Raw genomic sequence first — 23,407 nt, 5'->3', positions numbered from 1 at the left:
TATTCAATTTACCCAACACAAGCACTGGTGTGTTTGCCCGCTTTTGTGAACAGATGTACCCACTCCAGTGTTGTCTTTTGGCACTGAAACATCCCACCGCTGCTGGTGTGTGTCCATGTCCTGCCTCAGTCCTGCCTCTGTCCTCTGGGCCCTGTTGGACACAGCCCTGACTCTATCCCCCTGGTCCCAGGACAGCTTAATTTAGCTCATTTGCCAGCTGCCCTGCACTCTGTGCATTTTTATTTCCTAATTATTATTTGTTAGAAGAGCTCATTTCCTCAAGGTGACACCCTCTCCCTGTCAGAAGCAAGTTATTGTACCAGACGCAGCATGTGCAATTAAGCAAATGAAAGCTGTCAGGTTGGGTTCAACCCCCAAAGATCGCACATCAGGTTTTATAGCAAACCCCACAGCCAGAAGCGTTTTGCACTGGTATTATTCTATATTAAATATGTTTAAATATGTGCCTTCATTTTATTTTACTTGTTTATTTCTAGCAGTCTTTGAATATGAGCATGTTCTGTTTGTTGTGGAGCCACATAGGAAGAAATAAAACGAGGCACTAATAGCGCCATGGCTCCAAATGTTACAGTAGTGTTAATGGAACAGCGTGCTTTAATGAATAGGAAAACAGAATGCTGTTTTTTTCGCCTCAGGTTTCTATTTATCGCTGAGAGCTAGCTCGTTTTTAATTTAATAACTGTCCTTACATTTGAGACAAATTGGGGAGAGAAAAGAAGCCACTTTGAATCATTGGTTGCCATTATGTGATATAAATAAATATAGGTTTTGAGAATCATAAGCTGCGTTTCCATTACAGATTTGGGCAAAACTTTTGCGATATTTTCTAAATAACGATAAAAAACGATTGCGAAATGACGGCGTTTCCATTAACCAATCTTATGCAACTAAAACTTTTTTTTTCCTCTCGTGATAAATCATTAGAAAAATCATGGCAATGGATGTTGGTAGGTTCATACTGTATATCTCAGCCACCGCACTAGCCATTCTTTTTATCAAAGGAGACTTAGGTGTTTTATCCAAGCATTAATGGCAAGGAAAGCCCCTTATATTTGGGAGCGGCCACGTATGAGGTGTTTCTCCCTTCTGTCTGCTTCAAGGTCTTGATAAATTGTGGCATTTCTTTGTTGTTTAGAATCCAGTATTCCCATAACACTTTTGTCTTTTATGAGTTTAATGGAGAACTCTGTCTCGTCTTCTGTCCAAACACACCGCGTCTTCTTTAAAGAATGATCGACTTTAACCTCGAAAATCACATTGTATTTGATATAAAATTAACTAGACTAAATCAAATGAAAAAAAAAGTCACAACTGAAACTATTTTCTTAGTATTTCATTGTCTCCATAGGGATTTATTTTTTTTTTTACGAAAACATATAAACTGTTGAAGTCAGTAGACCTACTGTAACTATCCGAGTTTAAGCAATAGTTTTTGCGTTGATTAAAGCCGTCAAGTTGCATTATTTCAACTTGTTTTTAAAGAATACTTATATTTTTATATAATGATATTTTACTTATATTTTATTTATGTATAATATGCTACTAATATTTATTATACTATACATTTTTATTGGTATATATTTTTTTCTGCAACTACACAGTATCATATATGAACAGTCAGCCAGTAATGATACTGATTTAAGTTTCACAAATCAAACCGTTGCTTTATTTTTATTCAAACATGCCTGAATGTAATGACGAATTCAGTGAGTTTATTCAATGAGGGATTTTGTTTCAATCCAATAACTTGTTTTTTGTGAGTCTTATTGTGTGAGTCATTTGTTGGTAAATCAGATTAGACTAGTCATGCTCTATGTTTGTTTTTGGTTGTTTCCAGTGAATGCACAGGAGAAAGATGTGTTGTCTGGGCTTCATTTTGCAGTGCAGTCTTTTTTTCTTCACAGTCAATTCAGACCACAACTTCCAACTCTGGTAACTCTTAACATTGCAGGAAAACACTGTTATGACCACAAACAAATGCTGTTTTGAATGTATTAAAGGGATAGTTCACCATGAAGTGAAAATTCTGTCGTTTACCCTTATTCAATTTCAAACGCATCTGATTCTCCTTTTTCCATGAAACACAAAAGCAGTTTCTTAGGTTACACTTTATTTTGATGGTCCACTTTAGACATTCTACAAGCTATAAGTAACTTTGCAACTACATTTCAGCTAACTCTCATTAGAGTATTAGTAGACTGTTAGGTTAGGGTTAAGGGTTGGGGTTAGTAGAATAAGCTGACATGTAATTGCAAAGTTACTTCTAGTCAGTAGAATGTCTGTTGGGGGACCATCAAAATAAAGTAGATATTAAGCAGACAGTCTACTAATACTCTAATGAGAGTTAGTTAACATGTAGTTGCAAAGTTACTTACAGTTAGTAGAATGTCTGTTGGGGGACCATCAAAATGAAGTGTTACCGTTTCTTATTCACACTTCCCTTTTCCATACAATAAAAAGGACACTGTTGAACTCTAATAACGAATTGACTCCCAAAATTCAGGCCATGACAACTGTATTTATATTCAGTCTGAGAAAGGTGCTGCACTAATTATTAATGCAAGGACGGCACTCTCTTTTGGCCACTGACAGCTCATGTGTCTCTTCTCCATGTGCGGTTCAAGCTAATCAAAAGAGGAACGTGTCTTGACTCATTTGCAAATCCTGACACAAGTCTGTCTCTCTCCAGCGCAGTGTGTCCCAGCAGCCGTGTGGTCTAGGGTCAGCCCACCAGAGACCGCATGCTGTTTAAAAGAGCAGCTTAATGAGCATAAACAAAACACAGTGGGTCTGCTTCACTAATAATGCGTACAAGCAGCACACGCTTATACATTCGTTCTCATCCTCGTTCTAATGCTAATGATTCCCGATTATTCTTTACGAGGAAGCGTGTGCCTGCAGTTACTAATTAGCATAATACACGGCCAAACCGTCTCCATAATATTTCAATTTTCAAAGAGCCGCCAAAGAGTATAAACTAAAAAATCTTTTGTGTAAAAGACTTTCCCTGAACTGTCCCTTTAAGATGGATCATCTGTTGTTTTTCGAATAAAAATGAAATTGCATACATGCATTGCATTGCATGTTTGCATGTATACTTGAACATGGAATTGTTTTCCTATCGCAGAACAGCATTCAAAACTGCATGCAGGAGAGAAGCTGAATGGATGATCTGTTTGACAGCCACAAACCAATCAATTCAGTTAGTAATTTCAGCATGTACTACAAGCATTCAGGTTTTGCTGGAGTGGCGAATTATAGATTCTTGTCGCACCGTGAAAAAGTCCATTTCTAGTCACGATGGCTCGTTTTTGGACTGCTGCCATCAACTGTATTTGTAGTCATGAAGGCTTTTATCTATTTTAGCCCTTGACAACTTTATCTATCATCTCTATTTTTTTTCTGTCTATCCATCTGAATGCATTGTTTCCCATCTTTTTCAGAATGGATTAAAACTTGCGACCGGAAAGATCGAGATCAAATAGAAGCTTGTCGGGGGGGTGTCATAACCTAAATGGAAGAATGGTTTATATTCTATATTAAACAGCTCTGTAATCTGATACTCGATTCATTCTAATCAATTATAACCAAGTGGGATTTTTATTAGCCCGAGATGTCATTGTGAGCAAAGAGAGATAATATTTGTTGTTTTTTACAAAGGGATTGTTCACACAAATTTTTATTTTTTTTCCAGTGTTGTTGTTATTATTAAAGGTTAACTATGTAACTTTTGCCCCCTAGAACATTGTTTTAGTTGTGCTTCGGCTGTGTGACTGCGGATGAATATGACCCTAAATATATAAATCTGAGTAAATATATATATAGAGAGAGAGAGCAAATTCAGTATTTGGTGAAAAACTTAAACTTAAAAAAGCCTTGGCAACTAACTGAAATAAAATAAGTTTAAATAAGTAAAATAAGTACTAAAATTCATTAAAAAAATAAAAATGCAATCAATAATAAAGCGAAATAGACATAAAAAAATAGGAATTAATACAAATACCAAAAATGACTAAAACCTGAAAATGAAAATATAAATATAAAAGTTAATTTAATATGATATAATAGTATATAAATAATACTAAAATAACACTGGTTTTATTATATTGAACAAAGTTCTATTGAAAAAGATAATCTTCAAAAATTCTCCTTCTGTGTTCCCCAAGCCAACATGAGGATGAGGCAGGGTGATAAATGATGGCAGGATTTTTGTTTGTGTGTGAAATATCCTTTTTACTGAAAGTAAAAGAAAGTCTGTGGAAAATTGTGTTTGACTCCCATGACTCATAAGCGTAGTCCTGTTTGAGCCCCTATGATTCCCATATTCTTTCTCTGTCTGTTTAACTGTCTGACATAGTCAAGAGTGACTCACATCCTCTGGGGGAATTTTTTGCTTTCCAGAGCCGACATACATCACGATGGCGCCCCCTGTCTGCGGCTCACTGGACAACTGCACGCTGGAGGACAAGAGCTGCCCGTATGGCTTCCGGCTGGACTCCAGCGGCTGCAGGACATGCGGCTGCAAGACACGTAAGTGAGCTGTGACGTCACTGGAGGAGTGCTTCATCTTCCTCACCCCATACACACGCTGTCAGGACATCTCTCCAGACACTGACTGGCTTTAGCAGAGATGTTTATGAGGATAAACACTGAAGGGCAGATGGATTAAAGGATTGTTTTTATGCTAAGATAGACTGGGGGAATCTAAGTCTGACAAATGTCAGAGGAAAAAGATAATAATGCTGATTTAGGGTGGGACCACAAGCCTGGTTGTGGATTATAAATATTCTATTATAAAATATACATTACTAGTAAAAAGTTTGGACACACTTGACTGATTTGTGTCTCAAATTCCCTTTAATTTATTTATCTTCGAGGAATATGCTTGAATATGAATATATAATTACATTTACAAATTCACAAAACAGATTTTAAAAGAAAAAAAAAATATATTATTTTTACTGTAAATAGTTATGATAGAATAGAGTACAATTCAACATTTCTGTTGTGAGATTTTAAGATTTTTTAGTTATTTGGTAAGTGTAAAGCATTTCATTTCAGTTTATTCAACTTTATATATAATTATTATATACAAAGTCAATATATAATACAATATAATATAATATATTTAATATAATAATTCATATAATAGTTGGGTGCTTCTCAAAGCATAAAAAAAAAAAAAATAATAATAATGGATGAGTTAAAGATAATGAAGGAAAAATTATTATATTATATTATATTATATTATATTATATTATATTATATTATATTATATTATATTATATTATATTATATTATATTATATTATATTATAGTATATTATAGTATATTAAAGTTCTGTTTCTCGAATCTGATTGGCTGAGAACCTTTTCCAGCCATGCGATATTCTACTATTATATTATATTATATTATAGTATATTATAGTATATTAAAGTTCTGTTTCTCGAATCTGATTGGCTGAGAACCTTTTCCAGCCATGCGATATTCTACTATTATATTATATTATATTATAGTATATTATAGTATATTAAAGTTCTGTTTCTCGAATCTGATTGGCTAGGAGCCTTTTCCAGCCATGCGATATTCTACTATTATATTATATTATATTATAGTATGTTGTAATGTGTTGTAGTGCATTCAGGGCGTTTGAATTTTTCTTTTTGTATTAATGTATGTTGCCTTTCTCACAAGTGCCCATCTTAAAGCATGTATACTGAAGTGCAATTAATGTCTAAAGCTGTAATGAATTGGTCTCTGCTGTGTTTTTCTTCTAACCTTCAGGAGAAGAGTTGTGCAGTGGTCTAATTACCAGCTGCACTCTAAAATGCCCTTTTGGCTTCCAGACTGACATTCACGGCTGTGATGTTTGCCAGTGTCGCCCGCGTCACAAGAAGTGCAAGGCTGTGGCCTGTGCCAAGGAATGCCCATTCGGCTACATGTAAGAAAACAATAATCTGATGCACAGAGGTAACAACAAGAAGTGCAGTTTCTGTTAAACATTCATTGTTAGTTGTACAGCAAGTGGTCAAATGTCTTCAAACTTCATGAAAAGCCATAAAGCTCTTCCTGTTATGACCACAAGAACTTGTATTTGAGCCGGATTGGGACTGTTAGTTTCACTTTAAGGCAATTTCGAAAAAGGTTAACTACATTTTTTTTTTAGCTTTTAAGGATTAGCATAAGAATACGTCTTCTTTAGTCTCCACTTCACTGAGGTAATAATATAGTGCCATAAAAGTCCAGACCATTGTTATCTTTCATTTTATGTCATTGTTACCCCAATGATTTTGGAAACTGTCAGGGCAGGCAGCAGTCATTAGTTGTCACAAACTGAAGCGAATCCCGCACTGTTCCTAAAACGGTCTGGAGAAATTGTGAATGACAAAATGATCCCCTGCGCTATGCTTTGCTTGTTTGTGCCCGACTGCGAGTTTGGAGCTGACAGCTAATTAGAGCCGGCTCAGATCAGCGTCTCTGATTGCGCCGCGTAAAGGATGAGCCGCGATAGCGAAGCTGAACACCTAATCTACACAACACCATGTATTGACAGCACTGCGAATAAACACTGCTGTTCCACGTCTGCAAAAAAAATGCTCCAATTATGCAGGCAGATCGCTGAGCCAATTTGTAAAAACTTTTGTGGAGCTGTGCAAGTCGGCAGGTTAAAGAGACACCTTGTGACAAATGGAGATGAGAAAGAAGTGCAGGAAAGTGTGTGCCACTTCTTTCAGTGACTGATGTCTGATTGTCTGGGTTTTTTTTCGTGCTTTCTATTCAGATGATAGTGAAGAGAAAAACAGGGAGAAGGATTGGGAACTGTTGCGAGCCGCATTTAAACTCCAAAAACAGCATCACTGGTCATAAGTTCCATTGATAACAACATACTGTAGTTCAACAATACAATGTTTCCTGAAACCATAGTTGAACATTCGCAAACAGCTTTGCAAAGTTGTGTTCGAAGCTGGGGTCAGAAGCATAACTTTTTAGTATGACGTGCAGACTTAAATAGATTACTCTCTTGAGCAAAATAAGCAAGCTTACATGTAGTAGTCTACATCTTTCATTCCATTTACATGCAAATTTCATTCTGCGTCTTAGTTTGTCAAGAGAATTAGTGGCATTTTAAAAAGTGTGCGTGTGAGTTTATGCTGAACCCCGTAGTATGACGTAAGTGGGAACCTGCAATTGAATCAAACATCTGGAAATAAAGCAAACATAAAGCTATGAGTGAGATTTGGGACCCATGAGATTTCACTGTGGACGGAGTTATCTAGCAATTGATCACAGTTGATGTTGAGCACAACCAATCCCGCCTCAGGATGGAGCTGTGATGTAGTGGTTAGCACACATGCTCCTGACATGTTGCACTCTGGTGCTTATATGAGAAATGCAGGTTCCAATTTGGCCTGCGTCGAGACCCAATCCCTTCCCCCCTTCATCTCCCTCATGATTTCCTCCTCTCTACTGTCTTTATAATAAAAAAACAGGCAAAAAAATGTTATCATTTTTGTCATTAGGTGTACTGTTCCTTTAAAATATAATAAAGACCATAATGACAAGTGCAGAGAATAAGGCAGCAGTGTTAGCTGGTCTTGCACCTCTATAGTCTCCTATCTGAGACTCGTTCCCTCAGGCGTGGTTGAATAAAGAGGAGTCTTTATTTATCAGAGTTCGGCCCTTGGCCCATCTTTGTCTCTTTTCCCCCTCAATTCTTCCGTCATGAATGAGCACACAAGTGCAAATGCTTGCATCTCAGATTCTAATTTTAGATATCTATTTATGCCCCCTCAAAGTTATGGCTGAGGATCAAGCTCGCGTCCTGAATAATGCATGCAGCTTAGCGCAGATTTCTTCCTCTTGCACAAAGAATATTGATATTCCCCACTGCTGACATCATACCTGATAGCTCCTTATCACCAAACCAAATACGCACTGCACATGGCTGCTTCTCAGCCCTATTATTCATCTGATAAGAGCAGATAGGGGGATGTGGGACAAGCATGTGTGTGTGTGTGAGATGGGCAGTTGGGGTTCAGGCCAGTGCGTCTGCAAGAGTTTGTTCTCCAAGGAAGGTGCCTTGGACTTCAAGGAGCATTTTGATCGGTCGGTTTGGTTAGTCATCTTTAATGTGCCATCTGCTGACAGGACTTCATGTAAGGTCAACAAAGACTCTCTCTTTCTTTCCTCTCTCTCCTTCTCGCTCTCTGTTCCAGTGTTAACGGATGACATTGGACCGTGTCTTTGGCACCTGGTGTATAATGCCAAGCTTTGATGTGCCAATGACAAAGTGTGCTGAGTGTGTGTACTGACTCTTTATGAAGTCCATATGTTTTGAAGAGTTATTTTAAAGGTGCACTAAGTCATATTTGTGTATGTTGCGCTGGCCAATATAACAGCCATTCTGAATCAATACTGACACCTGGTGGTGTGGATCCAGCAATCCACAAATAAAAATGTGGTAATCTCTGTCAGCTAGAACCTTTTTTTGCTTTGAAAAATGCAAAACGTGAGCAGTGAAATGGGAAAATAACACAAGGTCTTGAGAAGCCTTTTTTAATAGTTAAACTCATTTTAACTTCCGCAATTTTTTAGATTCATGTGTCAGACTGCAAAAGACGCGAGCACAACGTTAAAATATGTCCGTCTGGTGCATGTTTACATAGAAAAACGTTGGAAAAGTAGGACAGTGGAATGCAAAAAACATGTTCTGTGTGAAAGGCCCCTTAGAATACAGATACAGTATGACTGGACTTTCTATATCATTTGCACATACATAATTTATAAAAAAGTATTATTGTTATATAAAAGTACTATTGTATACTATACTATTTATGTATTATTTTATTACTTTTTTCTCTTTTAAGCTTTCTTGTTCTCATGTTCTCTTGCCAGTAAGAACAAACATGGTTGTGACACCTGCCGTTGTAAGAAATGCCCCGAGTTGCCATGTGACAAGGCCTGTCCAATGGGCTTCCAGCATGATGAGTTGGGCTGTCTGATTTGTCAGTGTAGAGGTAAGCAAAAGTATTATATATAAATTTAAAAGTATGGTTCTGTGTTATTTGGTTCTTATAGGAAAATGATAGATCCCATCTCAAAGGGTTAGTTCACTCAAAAATGAAAAGTGTCCCATAGTTTACTCACCCTCATTTTATGATGAATGGATGCTCTTTTTTGGGGCTTCAAAATCTAAGTTACTATTCACTCTCATTAATAAGCTTGGAAGAGCCAGGATATTTTTTAATATAACTCCGATTGTGTTTTTTGCTGAAAGAAGAATGTCATATACACCTAGGATGGCTTAAGGGAGACTAAAGTAGGGGATAATTTTCATTTTTGGGTGAACTATCCCTTTAACTCCGAGGATGAGCCACATTTGACATAATTTTAGGATAAATGCACAGCTGATAATGCACATCATTTTAATTCTAGTTGTTACGTTGCTATCAATCACTCACTAATTAGTAAATGAACCAAGCAAGTGAATATTTTGAATTAGCTTTAAATATATATATATATATTTTCAGTTTCATTTTGAGTAAAATTTTAATAGTTTTATATTTCTATTTAGCTTTTATTTATTTATACATCAGTTATAGTTTTAGTAATTATATAACTTAAGCTTATTTTAATGTTGCATATCTAATTACATTTTTTTCCAGCTGTAGATGTTGTTAACCATAACAACACTGTAATGAACTACATTACTTTCAAAATTGTTTATTCGGTTTAATAACATTAATAATTATAATAATTTGTTACAGATTGGTGACTTTTCTCATACACAATAAGCCGCTCAAGGCCATGCAATTATTATTATTATTTTATTTTTTCAGACACATGAACATTCTTGGTAAAATCACTGTATTTGATGTCTTATTGCTTTAATGGATAAGCGAAATCTGTTTTAATGCCTAAATATGTCTTGATTTAGACAACTAACATGGATTTTTTTCCCCTCCATGGCCAGAGGTGATCTAGTGCTATAGTACATTGGCCCCATATAGCTGAATCGATATGCTGAGGTGTTCATTCTGTAATTTTTAAGTGTGAGCCATGTGCACATAGAGCACTGCTGGGCTTCGTGTTCACAGAGACCGAGACATGGTCTCCAGCATGACTCATCCCCCTTTCCCATATTTCCCATTTATTTTGAGGGCCACCTGTTGTACATACAAAAGCCAGGCCCACAGTTACTCACACTCCTCCATTATTCATACGGCTCTTGTGTCCTCATTTGATTCATCTTCAATAATGAAGCCGGCACGTGCGATATTCACAAGCTCGGTCCGTTTTAATGAGACGAGAGCGTGAGGAAAAATACCCTTATTTTAATCTCTCTCACGTTGAATTTTTGAAACGTGAATCCTCCTTATATCACCCAGACAGGATTTTAATCAATGTGAAATGGTTCTGTGATATTGACTGGGGTCTGGCTGGAGCCGTGCCGCTGTTATAGAGAGGCAGTGAGAGGTGACGCTCTTGGCAGATAGAATGAGATTTGAGAATGTTTTGTGCTGTGGGGTTTGGAGCGTGCAAAGCATTGCTTGCATATTTTGTCATTTCATGCTGTTTGTGGAGCAGCCAGTGAAAATGTTTCACTGAAGAGGTCAAATGTCTGGAATATAAATGCAAAAATTATTCAGGGAATCCTCTGGCTTTCCCGTTTCACTATTAATATGCCAAATAATCCATCAAGACTTGACTCTAAACAAACATCTGCTCTGTGTCATAAATAAAACATCCTCTAAATGCATTTTAATTATGATCTGCTTTCACTGCAAAGCAGAAGTTCTCAACCCAGATTTTACAGTTGGCATCAAGTGGCGACCCAACACGGCATTTTTGTTTACCACGCAAAAGCTATTTTGAAAAAAAAAATCAGGTCTCCTACAATAGGTTTACATACATAAAAAATCAAAAAACACTTTAATTTTCTCATAATATACATTGCAGCATCACCTCTTTTCTCAAAGTGTCTGAAACAGTTCAATAAAGAATCCAGTCTCTCTAAACTCCTCCTTTCCGAGAGCCTACTCTGCTCTGATTGGTCAGATGGCCCAGTCTGTGACTGTTTTACCACTTACAGCACTTGTCGGAAACTACACGTCCATTACCATATCTAAATTTCAGCTCCTCACAGTGATACAAACCATAATAATCGAAGTACAATTCCTTTGGAAGTACAAGTACATGCAAAGTCAATTTGCTTTCTTCTCCACATATCAACAACACCAACTAAACTACAGTGTTTGATGGCGGGTCAAAGTAGACGTTGTTCGCAAGCAGCCAATGAAGACTGTATGGCATTATGCAAATTTGTTACAAACCTACATAGATTTGCGCAGAAAGTAAGACAGGAATTACTGACAAATCCTTTCAGGCAGTTCAGAATTGGTTCTTTCTTTTGGGAGACAACAACCCCATTAATCTTGCACTTTGTAGACCTTTTACATTCACAGACAGCTGTATTACACACTGATGAACGTGATTTCACCAAGTACAACATGTTTCAACATCTGTGTCGACTCTGGAACAACATTGCAATCAACCAATCCGTTTTAAGGGACAAGTGTACAGTTTATGTCAAGTTTAGGCTTAAAACCAGGGTTAGGTGTTTCTACATCAGTGTTATTCGCCTATCATTTCCCAAGTTATGGGTAGGGTTAGGTTTAGGGGTAGGGATAGGGTTAGGACAAAATTTTCAGACAGGAATGTTGATCCAGGAACATGTCTTACTTGGCAAAATCACAGTGACCATTACACGTACACAAAAGGTTGAATCATTCAGTACGTACTGGTTCATTCAAAGCACCACCTGACCATCGTGGTTCTGCCACAGTATTTGTGTAGGCTCTATGAAGGCAGAAAGGCAGCTGCTGTGTTTATTGTTCACTCATTTGTTTCTCCGTGCAGATCAGAGTTCGTCGTCTGTGGCTCCAGCAGTGAAATTGGGCTCCTGCCTGTCTATGGATGGCCGCAGGCACGAGAATGGGCAGAGCTGGCATGACGGATGCAGGGACTGTTACTGCCATGCTGGGAGAGAAATGTGTGCCCTTATTTCTTGCCCGGTGCCCCCCTGTGATAACCCCACCATCCGACCCGGCCACTGTTGCCCCACCTGCCCAGGTGAGTCAACACTGCAACATACTGACAATCTCCGTAGATACTCAAAGATGCCTTTTACATGTTCAAATATTGATTATCTCTCTCAGAAGAGTCCAGTTCCCATAAGCCAGAGCTGAGTGAGGCGTCCGTGTGTTTGGCCCCGGGTGGAGAGTACTTTGTGGAGGGAGAGACGTGGAACATTGACTCCTGCACTCAGTGCACCTGCCACAGCGGACGTGTGCTCTGTGAGACGGAGGTGTGCCCGCCCCTCCTCTGCCACAGTCCAATCAGAACGCAGGATTCCTGCTGCCCTCACTGTCCAGGTGTGCTGTCAACAAAAACCTTTACATTTGAAAAAGGTCATCAGACCTGCTCTAACTTACCAAAAACAAGGTCAAAGAGAAGTAAAAGTGGCTGTGATATTTGGATCTTGTATGAGAAGAATTACGGGCATCATTTTTTATTAAAAGATTCATCATTGTGAGGGAGCATAGAGGCATATGAGACACCTTTGACTGGAGGAAAGTTAACAAAATGTGAATGTGCATAATGCATGGGTTTTTTGGAAATGATGAATACTGCATGGGCGCTGGAGTACATGATCCACACGATGAGCCGAAGGGATGACAGAGGAATAGAATGGATCACATTTCAGAAAATGTTTCTGCAACTAAACTATAGAATACTTCTTTTTGCTCTTCAATGCCACTGAAATCATTTTCAGCTTTGTAAATGAAAGGGGGAGATTAAGATATGTTTCAAGCTTGTATTGTTTGAGTTGCTATGAATATTTATGTGTTTTTATGTTTTAGTCAATGTATGTTGACATTTCTTGCTTCAGTTAGAAGAGAAACCGCGTTATAAATGTATCACTCTCACTTTAATATGGAGAAAATACATCCCCAGATAAATATGCTTAACTTGTAAATATTGGCTAATTTTCAGCTAAAATTCAAAGCTTTACTGTAATTGTTGACTGTCAAATTAATTTAAGCTTTTCAACTGGATGTCACTGAAATCAAGGCCTTTGCAATTTGGAGGCCTGTTTCAAAAGAACTGTTGTTATATTTATAAAAAGTGTGTATATATAAATATATATATATATATACTTTTATTCAGCAAGGATGCAATAAATTCATAAAAAGTGACAGTAAAGACATTTATGTTACAAAATATGTCTATTTCAAAAGTAAATGCTGTTATTTTGAACTTTCTATTCATCGAAGAATCCTGAAAAAATGTATCATGGTTTCCATGAAAAATATTTACATTAGCACCACAACTGTTTTCAGTATTGAATGACTGTGAAGGATCATGTGACACTGAAGACTGGAGCAATGAAAATGCAGTTTTGACATCACAGAAATATACTACATTTTAATGTGTATTTAAATAGAAAACAGTTATTTTAAATTATAATACTTTTTCAGAATATTACTGTTTTACTGTATTTTTGATCAAATAATTGAAGAAATTAAAAAATCCTACCGTCCCCAAACTTAAGAGAATAACGGCATGTTAAACGAGTTTCCGGTGCACAAGAATAAATCTGTGAATACAGGTCTGGCTCCATTTTAGAATTGCCCACTTTTCATAATCAGTTCCCAATGGATAAAATAAAGTTTTGCTCTATTTCACTCTAGAATATGTCACATTATGTTTAAGAAATGACTAGTATTGTAATAAATCCATTTATATGTCTCTCTTCAGATGACCCAGTCACCCCTCAGACGCCCAGTAACGACAGCATGCCCAGCTACTGCAGGAATGAAGATGGTGATATCTTCTTGGCCGCTGAGTCCTGGAAGCCGAATGTCTGCTCCAGTTGTGTGTGTCTAGATGGAGCCATCAGCTGCTTCTCCGAGTCGTGCCCACCGGTCAACTGCGCCCGGCCTGTGCTCAGAAAGGGCCAGTGTTGCCCATACTGTCTAGGTATGCACAGCTGAAGATCATATTGCCCTAAGATCAGACAGCCCAGTTTAGTTGCCTTTTGATCATATGTGGGTGTTTATGACACGGTTATGACCGAGCATTTATCCCACCTCTTCACCAGATGCCACGCCGAGGGCCGTGTGTCATTTCAACGGGAAGACGTACATGGATGAGGAGCGATGGGACATTGACAGCTGCACTCACTGCTACTGCCTGCAAGGCCAGACCCTCTGCTCGACTGTCAGCTGTCCTGCATTACCCTGCCATCAGCCGGTCACCGTGGAGGGCAGCTGCTGCCCCATGTGTCCAGGTCAGGACTTATGGGCTGTGTGTTCAGATAGAGATTAGATCTGATGATCAGAGTAGAACAGACTGAGGGAAAGTGAATCTGCGTGGTAAACACATTACAGATCTACTATACAGACGTGGCCAAAAGTATTATCGGTGACATCAAGTTTGCTGCTTCAGTTGTTGTGGTGTTGATTAATATTAGCCCAGTCTTTACTGGTAAGTTACCGGTAAGAGATCATGTGTGAACAGGAAAAAAAAGAAGAAAAAAACAGGACCTTTTCAAAAATACCAGTTAATCGTTTCTGCCAATTTAGAGTCTGCTTTGGGCCAATCATAAAGTTTTCATGGAGATGACATGATTTCTCTGCACTGTTTACAGTAAGCTGTGTTGCCTTTTAGTAGTTTTTCTATGTAAATATGCACTAGATGGACATTTTTTACCTTTTCGCCACATCTCGCAGCTTTTTCAGCATGCCGCGCTCAAGGCCCAGCCAGGGCCAGCCTTCTTTTCCTTTCATCAGTGCTGCGGCTCTGCAGTTGGATACTATTATGCGCATATCGTGTTTAAAACGCGTTCTGTTTGATCATCCCCTTATGCCTGTCACTCAGACGTCAAAAGATTTTGTCAAACTGAACAGATAGTGAAACTAAAGCGCTTCTCCTCGTGCGGGCGAATTTTGAAAACAGTGCAGAGTTTAAAGATAATTTCCGATGACTGAAATCACAGAATTTACCGCTATTTTGGTGCTGATGTGTTAATGGTCTCTTAACGGTAAAAAGCCAGAACGCCGTTGCTTGTGTGAACAGCATATTTGTGTTTTCACTGGTAAAGTCATTCGGGTAATTTTGCTGTAATTTACCAGGATTGCTGAGTGAAAGGGGCTTACGTTTCTATATTATTGTGCAGATTGATCAGATGTATTTTAAATAATTGCAAAAAGCTTAATTGGCCAAAAACTTAATTTTATCATAAATGCCCAAATTTCACTGTTTTTGCCCATCTCACAAAATGACCAGCTGACATCATTTCACTAATCATGTCATCAGCACATGGGAAAGTGTGAACAAGTACTGTTCAGTAAAATCTTTCTGATTGGTTTTATAAGAGCAGACTGATTGCTGTAAAAGGAGGGAAGAAGTGCTTCCAATCTTTGTGTTCTTGTATTAGCAATGGTTACCTCCAAAGAAAGCGTGCAGCCATGATCGTTTTGCATCAAAATGGCCTCATATGTGAGGAAGTTGCTGCAAAGAATATTGCACCTGAGAGAACCATTTACCGGTTCAGGTTCAACAGGCTTCAGGGCGTCCCAGAGTGTATAGTAAGCGCCAGGACTGTCTTCTCCCGAGGAGTCGGCTATGGAACCCTGTCACCAGGGCAGAGCTGCTCAGTATTGGCAGCATGCGACTGTCAGTGTATCTGTATGCACATTGAAGCCAAGACTTTTGGACAATTGCCTGCTGTCAAGAAGGGCAGTAAAGAAGCCACTTCTCTCCAAGAAAAACATCCAGGACAGACTGAAATTCTGCACACACAAAAATTGGATAGTAGAGGACTGGTGCAGTTATTTTCTCTGATGAAGTTTGGGACATCTGGAAAATCGATTGACCATAGAAGGAAAGGTGAACGCTACCATGAGTCCTGTGCTGTGCCAACAGTGAAGCATCCTGAGACCATCCATGTTTGGGGTTGCTTTTCATCCAAAGGCATGGACCTCTCTCACAATTCTGCCCAAAAACACTGCTATGAATAAAGAATGGTATCAAAACATCCTGCAAGACCAACTTCTGTCAATGCTCCATAAGCAATTTGGTTACTATTTTTCTGTTCTGCTGACATAATCAAGCGGGCAGGGCAAATGAGTTTAACCAATAACATATTTTTTTACTACTCAATCAAATCCTGATGGATCAAATCAAACCCTGCCCTACATTATTTCCCACTAAATATTCTTTTTCATTCTACAATACATCATGTTACTGGAGGTAATAGCTGCTTTATTCGCAAATTGTTTGCACGTTTTTTCCCGCATAAACTGACTAGAATAAATCTCTTATCTAAGTACCCTGCAGTTTTGCTCATACGTTTCCCTCTCTTTTTCATGCTCTCTTTTAATCTCACTGACTCTCTCTCTCTCTCTCTCTTTGGCTCTCTTAAAGCAATGTTTACTTAGAACATTCTCTCTAATTGAATGGGTCTTTCGTCTAAATACGGACTCGTTGAGATGAATCATTTAAAAGAATTGATTAAGTCGAAGCTGGACAGAGGCTAAATTAGCTCTCTTTGCATTTGGGAGATAATGTCATTGATCACGGCCCTCTTTATTGCTGTGTCACTTGGCTCTGGATCAGTGAGTGGGTTGAGAGTGGTGTCGTGTGCACTCTGGGTAATCACTCATCCTTTGGTGCTTTCACATTCAAAGATACAGCTCTGAAGATGAGCTTTTAATTAGACCACGGCCCGCAATTTCACACTGACCCGAATCTTGTTTGTTCTGAGTGGGCACTTCTCAACTCCTCTTAATGTAGTTACAATTTGTATTATGTGCTTTTTTGTGTGTGTGTGTGTGTGTGTGTGTGTGTGTGTGTGTATGTTTTTCTGTAACACACTCTTCTCTCTTTGTTTCATTCTTTGTGTACCCATGTCTCTGATGTTTTAATTACAGAGAGCTACGCTCCCACAAACGTGCCCATCGAGAAGACGGACCAACGGGGAGACAAGCAGAGACATCAACCAGCCTGGCCGACTCATAGCGAAAACGATATAATGCCACAGTTCAGAGGTTCGTATGAGAAAATTATACATAGACAGTAAATCTTTGTTGTGTTGTCTTTAGTGAATTGCTGAAAATACTTGATTTCTCAGACAGACTTGAATCAGTCTTAATTTTGTTAAATGGAATGGGCATGTTATAAACCAAAATCTATCAAAATCCAATTTATAATTCAATGTGTATCTCAGCGTTGCCACAAGGGGTGCTATTGCTAGCTTTAGTAAACAGTCTTCTTCTATAGTCAGTATTCTGGTTCAATCTGATTGTAATTTTGAAGAGAATCTTGTTTAAAAAGTTACTTAGATAGTCAATTGTTAAGCTGTTTTACTTAAGATACTAAGTTACAAACTTAAGATTAACTCTTTTCCCGCCAATGACGAAATTTTCTGGGATTTATGACACAACACTATGATGATGACACACGTTATGAAACTTACCCTTATTCAACAGTTGATAAAAAAGAATGCATGTAGCTATAATAAAATGTTTTTTTTTTGTTTAAAGGCAGATGCTCTGTTCTTTCTTTTTATATATTGTATGTTCAGATATTCATACAACATAATATTCTGGGGGCCATCAAAGTTTTGTGAAAATGATCAAAAATGCTGGCGCTGGCTGGGCCACTTTTTCTTAAGAATGCGGGGAAAGAGTTCAGTTTATAGATTAAATGTTTATAACTAATTATGATGTCTTTGAACAATTTCATGTACTTGTGCAATAGAAACGTCACTGTCAAGAGTTTCACAAAGCTGGCTGTTTGTTTCTTTTGATTTTCTCTGATAGCAATCTGTAATTTCTACTTGATTTTTCATGCGTTTCTTTAGTTAAGGCTGATGTGAGTGGGAGTCTGTCTGTCAAGACTGGCATTTGCCTTAATTGCTGATATAGACGTCTGACATTTCCTACTTTACAATCAAGCCATATTTGCATTTCATATGGCAAGATTGAATTTTGAATTGTTCTAAATCACCCCAGTGAGTCAATGCTTAATGAGTCACTGCTATCAGGTGCAAAATATGCCAACAGTTGCGTTGTGGGTTGTTTCAGGTGACTTTGGAAGTCTGCAGATGCCCTACCTAGATGGCAAGACGCCGTTGCGCAGCGAGGATGCTGGTCTGCACTGGGCCTGGGTGGCATTGCCCATCCTAATGATGATGCTCACTATCGCCGCCCTGCTGTTGGTCAACCAGCGGAAGCAGTGGATTCCTATGCCTTGCTACCGCACGCCCAATAAGGTGCATGGCAATTCATCACAATTCAATACATGGATAAAATCACAATTTGAACAAGATGCAGAATTGCAATTTGAATGCAACAATGAATGGAATTAACTGAATGTTTGCATAGATGGATTTGTGTGAAATACTTTTAATCTTACAGTTAAATCCGACCTCTAGTTCATAAACGCCAAAGGAGAACTGGCCCCCGACTGAGCCTGGGTTCTCCCAAGGTTTTTTTTTCTCCATTAGGTCACCTGATGGAGTTTTTCGGTTCCTTGCCACTGTTGCCTTTGGCTTGCTCAGTTGGGGATATTTGGGTATATTTAATTTAATTTAATCAATCAAGGATACTATTGATCAGCATTACCAAACGTGGACGTTCCACTAGAAACAAACATTGATGTATTGTTTTAATTTATTACTGTGAAGCTGCTTTGATACAACCTATGTTGTGAAAAGCGCTATATAAATAAACTTGACTTGACTTGACTTGACTTGAAAGTTTTGAAAAATGTTTGAAGGTTTATAGGCCTTAAGGCCAGTTCACACCAAGAAAGATAACTATATTAGTATCCACACCAGCGGACAATATCATTCTGTTAATTCTAAGCGCATGCTTGTCTGTCACTTTAAATGCTCGAGCTCATTAAAAGCATTACAGATTCTGATTGGCTGTAAAAAAAATATCGTTCATCAGCTGGATAAAATCACTCTGAAAGTGATTCCAACTATATAGTTTCACTGTGCCGTTATCGTTATAGTTTAACGAGTTTGAGAACTATATCTTTTTTGTTGTCTTTATAGTTTTCGTCCTTGGTGTGAACGGGCCTTTATGGAGAGAGCGAATAGATCCTTAGTTTAGCAGTGCTAGTTTAGTATTATTTATGTACAATTATAGTATATTTTAACATTTTAAATGAGCTTTTATTTGTATATTTTTAAGATTTTATTGCAATTTAAGGCGTTTTAGTAATTTTATGTGCTTTTTTTATTTTTATTTTTTTATTAACTTTATTTCCATTCCCAAAATGGTACTTAAGGCTGGAATACACTACATGACTTTCATGTATTTGAATATATCACATACACTACATGAATAAGTATCACACACTACTAGACTTTCAAGTCGTTCGCGCAAAAACACGCGCCTGTCATCTGTCATCTAGCGTCAAATGCTTGAGACTGCAAATCTGGGCAAAAGTCCTGTAGTGTATTCCAACCTTTAGTTCCATGCGTATGGAAAATTCCCTCTGTGGTCCAAGACTCACTTTGTTCTTTGTCCTCTCATATCTGCTGTATAGACCACGTGTCTCAATAACCAGCTGGTGTATGTGGACTGCCAGAAGGGGACGAAGGTCCAAGTGGACAGCTCCCAACGCATGCTCCGCATTGCGGATCCCGACTCAAGATACAGCGGTTACTACAGCATGCAGAAACACAACAACCTGCAAGCTGACAACTTCTACCAGACCGCGTGAGAAACAGGAGAGAGAGAGAGAGAGAGTGAGTGAACGAGAAAGAGAGAGACTGAGCCCGTGTTCAGCTGCCAGACCTTTGCGGCACATGGACACCTACTTTAAAATTGTAGAGACGGACAAAGCCACCAAAGCAAGTGGGCAGAGAAGAGACCCTGATGCAGAATAACAATTATAATAGTCACATAATTCACTCCAAGCAAATCAAAAAAATATATCACACGTCGACACCCAGAAGTCTCAACAGGAGATGGAAGCCGCACCTATGTAACCGAACCATTACGGAGTGAGAGTGTTAAATTGGAGAGGACTCTTCCAGAATATTTTTGTGAATCAGAGGTATGATAGGTGAGCATCTTTTTGTGTGAGCGTGAGATTTCGTGGATGTTCAGGCACAAGTTGAAGGTAATCGTGAAGTCAAATGTACATCTTTGGGATTAGGAAAAGTGGGGCGTTTTTTTGTTTGTTTGTTGTTTTGTTTTTTTAACAATATTTTTCCTGCATTCCTACCTTTTGTTGGAAAAGAGAGAAATGATTTTAGGAGTGATCATTTTTTGACACAAGTGCTTGTGTGAACACTTAACGCTGAACCAAAGCTTCTCTGTCTGCGGTACCTGATGCGCCTAGATGAGGCCGAGGAGGGACGTTCACTTCCCAGAGACAGAGGAGACGCTGGACTGTCTATGGAGCACAGCAAAGAGATGGGTAGAGGGAAAAAAGAGGGAAAATCAGGCGAAAGAAAAAAAAAAGTCTGTTGCTACAGATGCGTTTTTTTTTTTTTTTGTAGGAGATGCTACTGTAAGATTTCCCCAGTGCTGTGGGTGAGTTTGGCCATTTTTTATTTCTCTTGTAAAGACAAAAGGAGGAAAACAGAGTAAGCTCTGCTCTGTGGACATGAGTTCTTCCTGTCAATGGATGTGTGGGATCTCTATATGTTGTATTTCTGCCTACACGTACGAGCATTTTCCCAGTTAATCATACAAACACCATTTGCTCTTTCTCCCACAACTAAGGAGAGAATGACACTCCTATAGCAAATATATATTTTCCTGAAACGAATCCGAGGATTGTGTCACGAGATGCAAGAACATAGCGATAGTGGTTTGGATTTGAGGCTATGCTTTACAAGTGCCGCTTTTCTTTTGCTTTGATTCTGTAAACCTCATTTTGTAGGAATGAAAACCAGTAGTGAGTATCGTTTGCGTCTTTTAAGAAACATTTACCAAGAAAACACAGAATCAAATGGCCTTATTCCTAAAAATGCGAGCAGAACGGATTTTTTTCTGTAAATCGTCTGTAAAAACATTCTTGAGTTTCAAAAATGTAGTAATGTTTGTGTAAATTGTTCAACGAAACCACTTACACCATTTTACGCTAGAGATGTAAGCAGAAAAATAGTGAATACGCAAAATTTCCAAAAATAGTACTATCAAAAATGGAATAATTTACACACAAAAAAGTTCAAGTAAATTGTCGTACGAATCATTTAACGAACGATTTCACAAAAGATTCTGAATTGTCGGCAGTTTTCATACGAATGGACATATTGCTAAATACTAGTATTTCTGCATTTCTGCAAGTTACCAAAAATGTATGAAGTAACAAAGATTCACAAAGCAGTGTTTTGTCAATTTTCATGGCAAAGCTTCTAAATTGTCTGAAAACTATGTATACATGATCTTATGAATGATTACTACATACAATACTGGTAATACACAAAAAGTTGCAAATTGCTGACAATTTACGAGTTCTACGAATGATTTACGCAAAATTGCCAGAGTTTTATGAATGAAGTCCAAGGGATCTGATCGAATGATTTTTGGTAGGGCTTTGGAGACAAACGTATACTGCTTTTGGATAAATGTTTTCCATTTTCTTTATTTGTACTGTTCACGAAACGGCCTCCTTTTCTGGAAGCTTCGAAACGTTACTGAGGCACCTTTGTGTTCTGGTTTTCTAGCTGAGAACAAATTTGGCTTAATAAATCCAAAGCTATTATAGGAACATTTATGTACATATTACTGCTAGAATGAAAAGACCTGAAATATTATGTGAGTATATATGTATGTGTGTATATGTGTTCGCGCATGTATGTACAAGTGTGCACACACAAACGCACATGTACGCACACATGACTTCTCTTCATCTGTAAGGTTCTTAGTTCATTTTCCTAATGAATGTATTTATGATTGAGCCAAACGAGAGATTTATATAATGGCAAACTGATGATGACAGGCATTCCATTGCCTTTCTTGTTTGGTGTTTGTTTGGTGGTAAAAAAGCACAGATGATGATGATGATGATGATGATGATGATACAGAAAAAAGACAAACATCTCATTCTATCCTTTATTTTTGTCTGATTTTTTTATCCCCCCTCTCGTTTTCTCATTGAGCTTTGCTCAGCTGAACGGTTTGGGCCCATGAGAGTCACTTTGGCTTTGGCAGGTCCAAAATCTGATTATTTGGCTTATTCGGCTCAAAATGGTTTTTGTAGTGTGAAATATAAAACCACAAGAAATCTAATTTTCGCACAGTGTGGACAGCCAATTCTATAGATCAGATTTTAAAAAAAAGAAAAAAAAAAGGATTTTGTGTGCAGTGTGAACAAAGCCTTTGTTTCTGTAAGTGAAGCAGCGTCATTGTGATCTGACAGCTGAACGATGACGCTCTTGATTCATTGTTTCCTGTCATGAGTCCCTTCAGGTGTCAGAACTACTGGAATGTTTGATGGACATAAGCTGTTGAAGTGAGGGGGCGGGGCAAGGGGAGGGGCAGTGGGAGGGAGAAGGGGCGGGGCTGTTGATTTGTGATAGTTTGTCTTGGTTGTATCTTTATCTATATGTGATATTGTTTGTAGAGCTATACAACTTGGCACTTTTATATAGAGAGAGAAAAGTAACCTGTGTTTCTTTCTTGTTTTGGTTTGTTTTCTAACTAATCTTCTTAATAGAATAGAGTTGCCCTTGTTTTTTTGACTTTTTCTAAGCCCTTGTGGGACCCTGTGCAGCGATAGTCTCTTGAATCTCGCGAAAACACTTCCAAGTCACATTTTATCCCTTAATCAAATGCAAAAAAAAGAGAAGAGAAATAAAATTTTGAACAAAGAAAATGGAGGCTGTTTTTAGGACAATTGTGACATTATTTTTATGACACTTTTCTAAAAATCAGAAGAGATTAAATGCAATGCAGCAAATACTGGCATGATGTAGACATATTTTACTTCATTAATATAAATATTTCATCAATATTTTCTCATTACAGGAATAGAAAATGAAAGTTCTGTCCCTCCATTGACAGCCTACGCAACTACCACTTTTAACAAAAGTTTTTACCTAAGTTTTGTATGCACAAAAAATATAATTTACCACTTTATTTACAAAATATTAATCTCTGACGTGCGTGCACGCAACAACGTGTGCTCTCGCATCAACACAACATGCCTTGGAGATTAATATTGTGTCGCATTGATTATTTTATGATGCCTTTACCTTTACGGGGCTTGAAAGTGATAGTTGCGTAGCTGTCAATGGAGGGACAGAAAGTCATCAGATTTCATCAAAAATATCTTCATTTGTGTTCAGAAG

At 38.0% G+C, this 23,407-nt stretch overlaps 1 protein-coding gene across 1 annotated transcript in view; it reads left to right on the top strand.

The window, feature by feature from the left end:
- crim1 (cysteine rich transmembrane BMP regulator 1 (chordin-like)) overlaps positions 1 to 22,886 on the top strand; it is a 112,599-nt gene extending 89,713 nt beyond the window's left edge. The window contains exons 8-17 of the mRNA XM_079853428.1: positions 4,423 to 4,551; positions 5,806 to 5,962; positions 8,917 to 9,038; positions 11,941 to 12,153; positions 12,240 to 12,455; positions 13,843 to 14,064; positions 14,186 to 14,374; positions 17,019 to 17,135; positions 18,174 to 18,361; positions 19,648 to 22,886. Of these exons, the coding sequence (XP_079709554.1) occupies positions 4,423 to 4,551; positions 5,806 to 5,962; positions 8,917 to 9,038; positions 11,941 to 12,153; positions 12,240 to 12,455; positions 13,843 to 14,064; positions 14,186 to 14,374; positions 17,019 to 17,135; positions 18,174 to 18,361; positions 19,648 to 19,824 (1,730 nt within the window). The 3' untranslated portion in view covers positions 19,825 to 22,886. The remainder of the gene's footprint in view (positions 1 to 4,422; positions 4,552 to 5,805; positions 5,963 to 8,916; positions 9,039 to 11,940; positions 12,154 to 12,239; positions 12,456 to 13,842; positions 14,065 to 14,185; positions 14,375 to 17,018; positions 17,136 to 18,173; positions 18,362 to 19,647) is intronic.
- Positions 22,887 to 23,407: the final 521 nt, after the last annotated feature.

This window comes from Squalius cephalus, assembly GCF_949319135.1.
Source record: "Squalius cephalus genome assembly, chromosome: 20".
Taxonomy (NCBI): Eukaryota; Metazoa; Chordata; class Actinopteri; order Cypriniformes; family Leuciscidae; genus Squalius; species Squalius cephalus.
The sequence above is the reverse complement of the archived record's forward strand: the minus strand, read 5'-3'. Positions and strand labels throughout refer to the sequence as shown.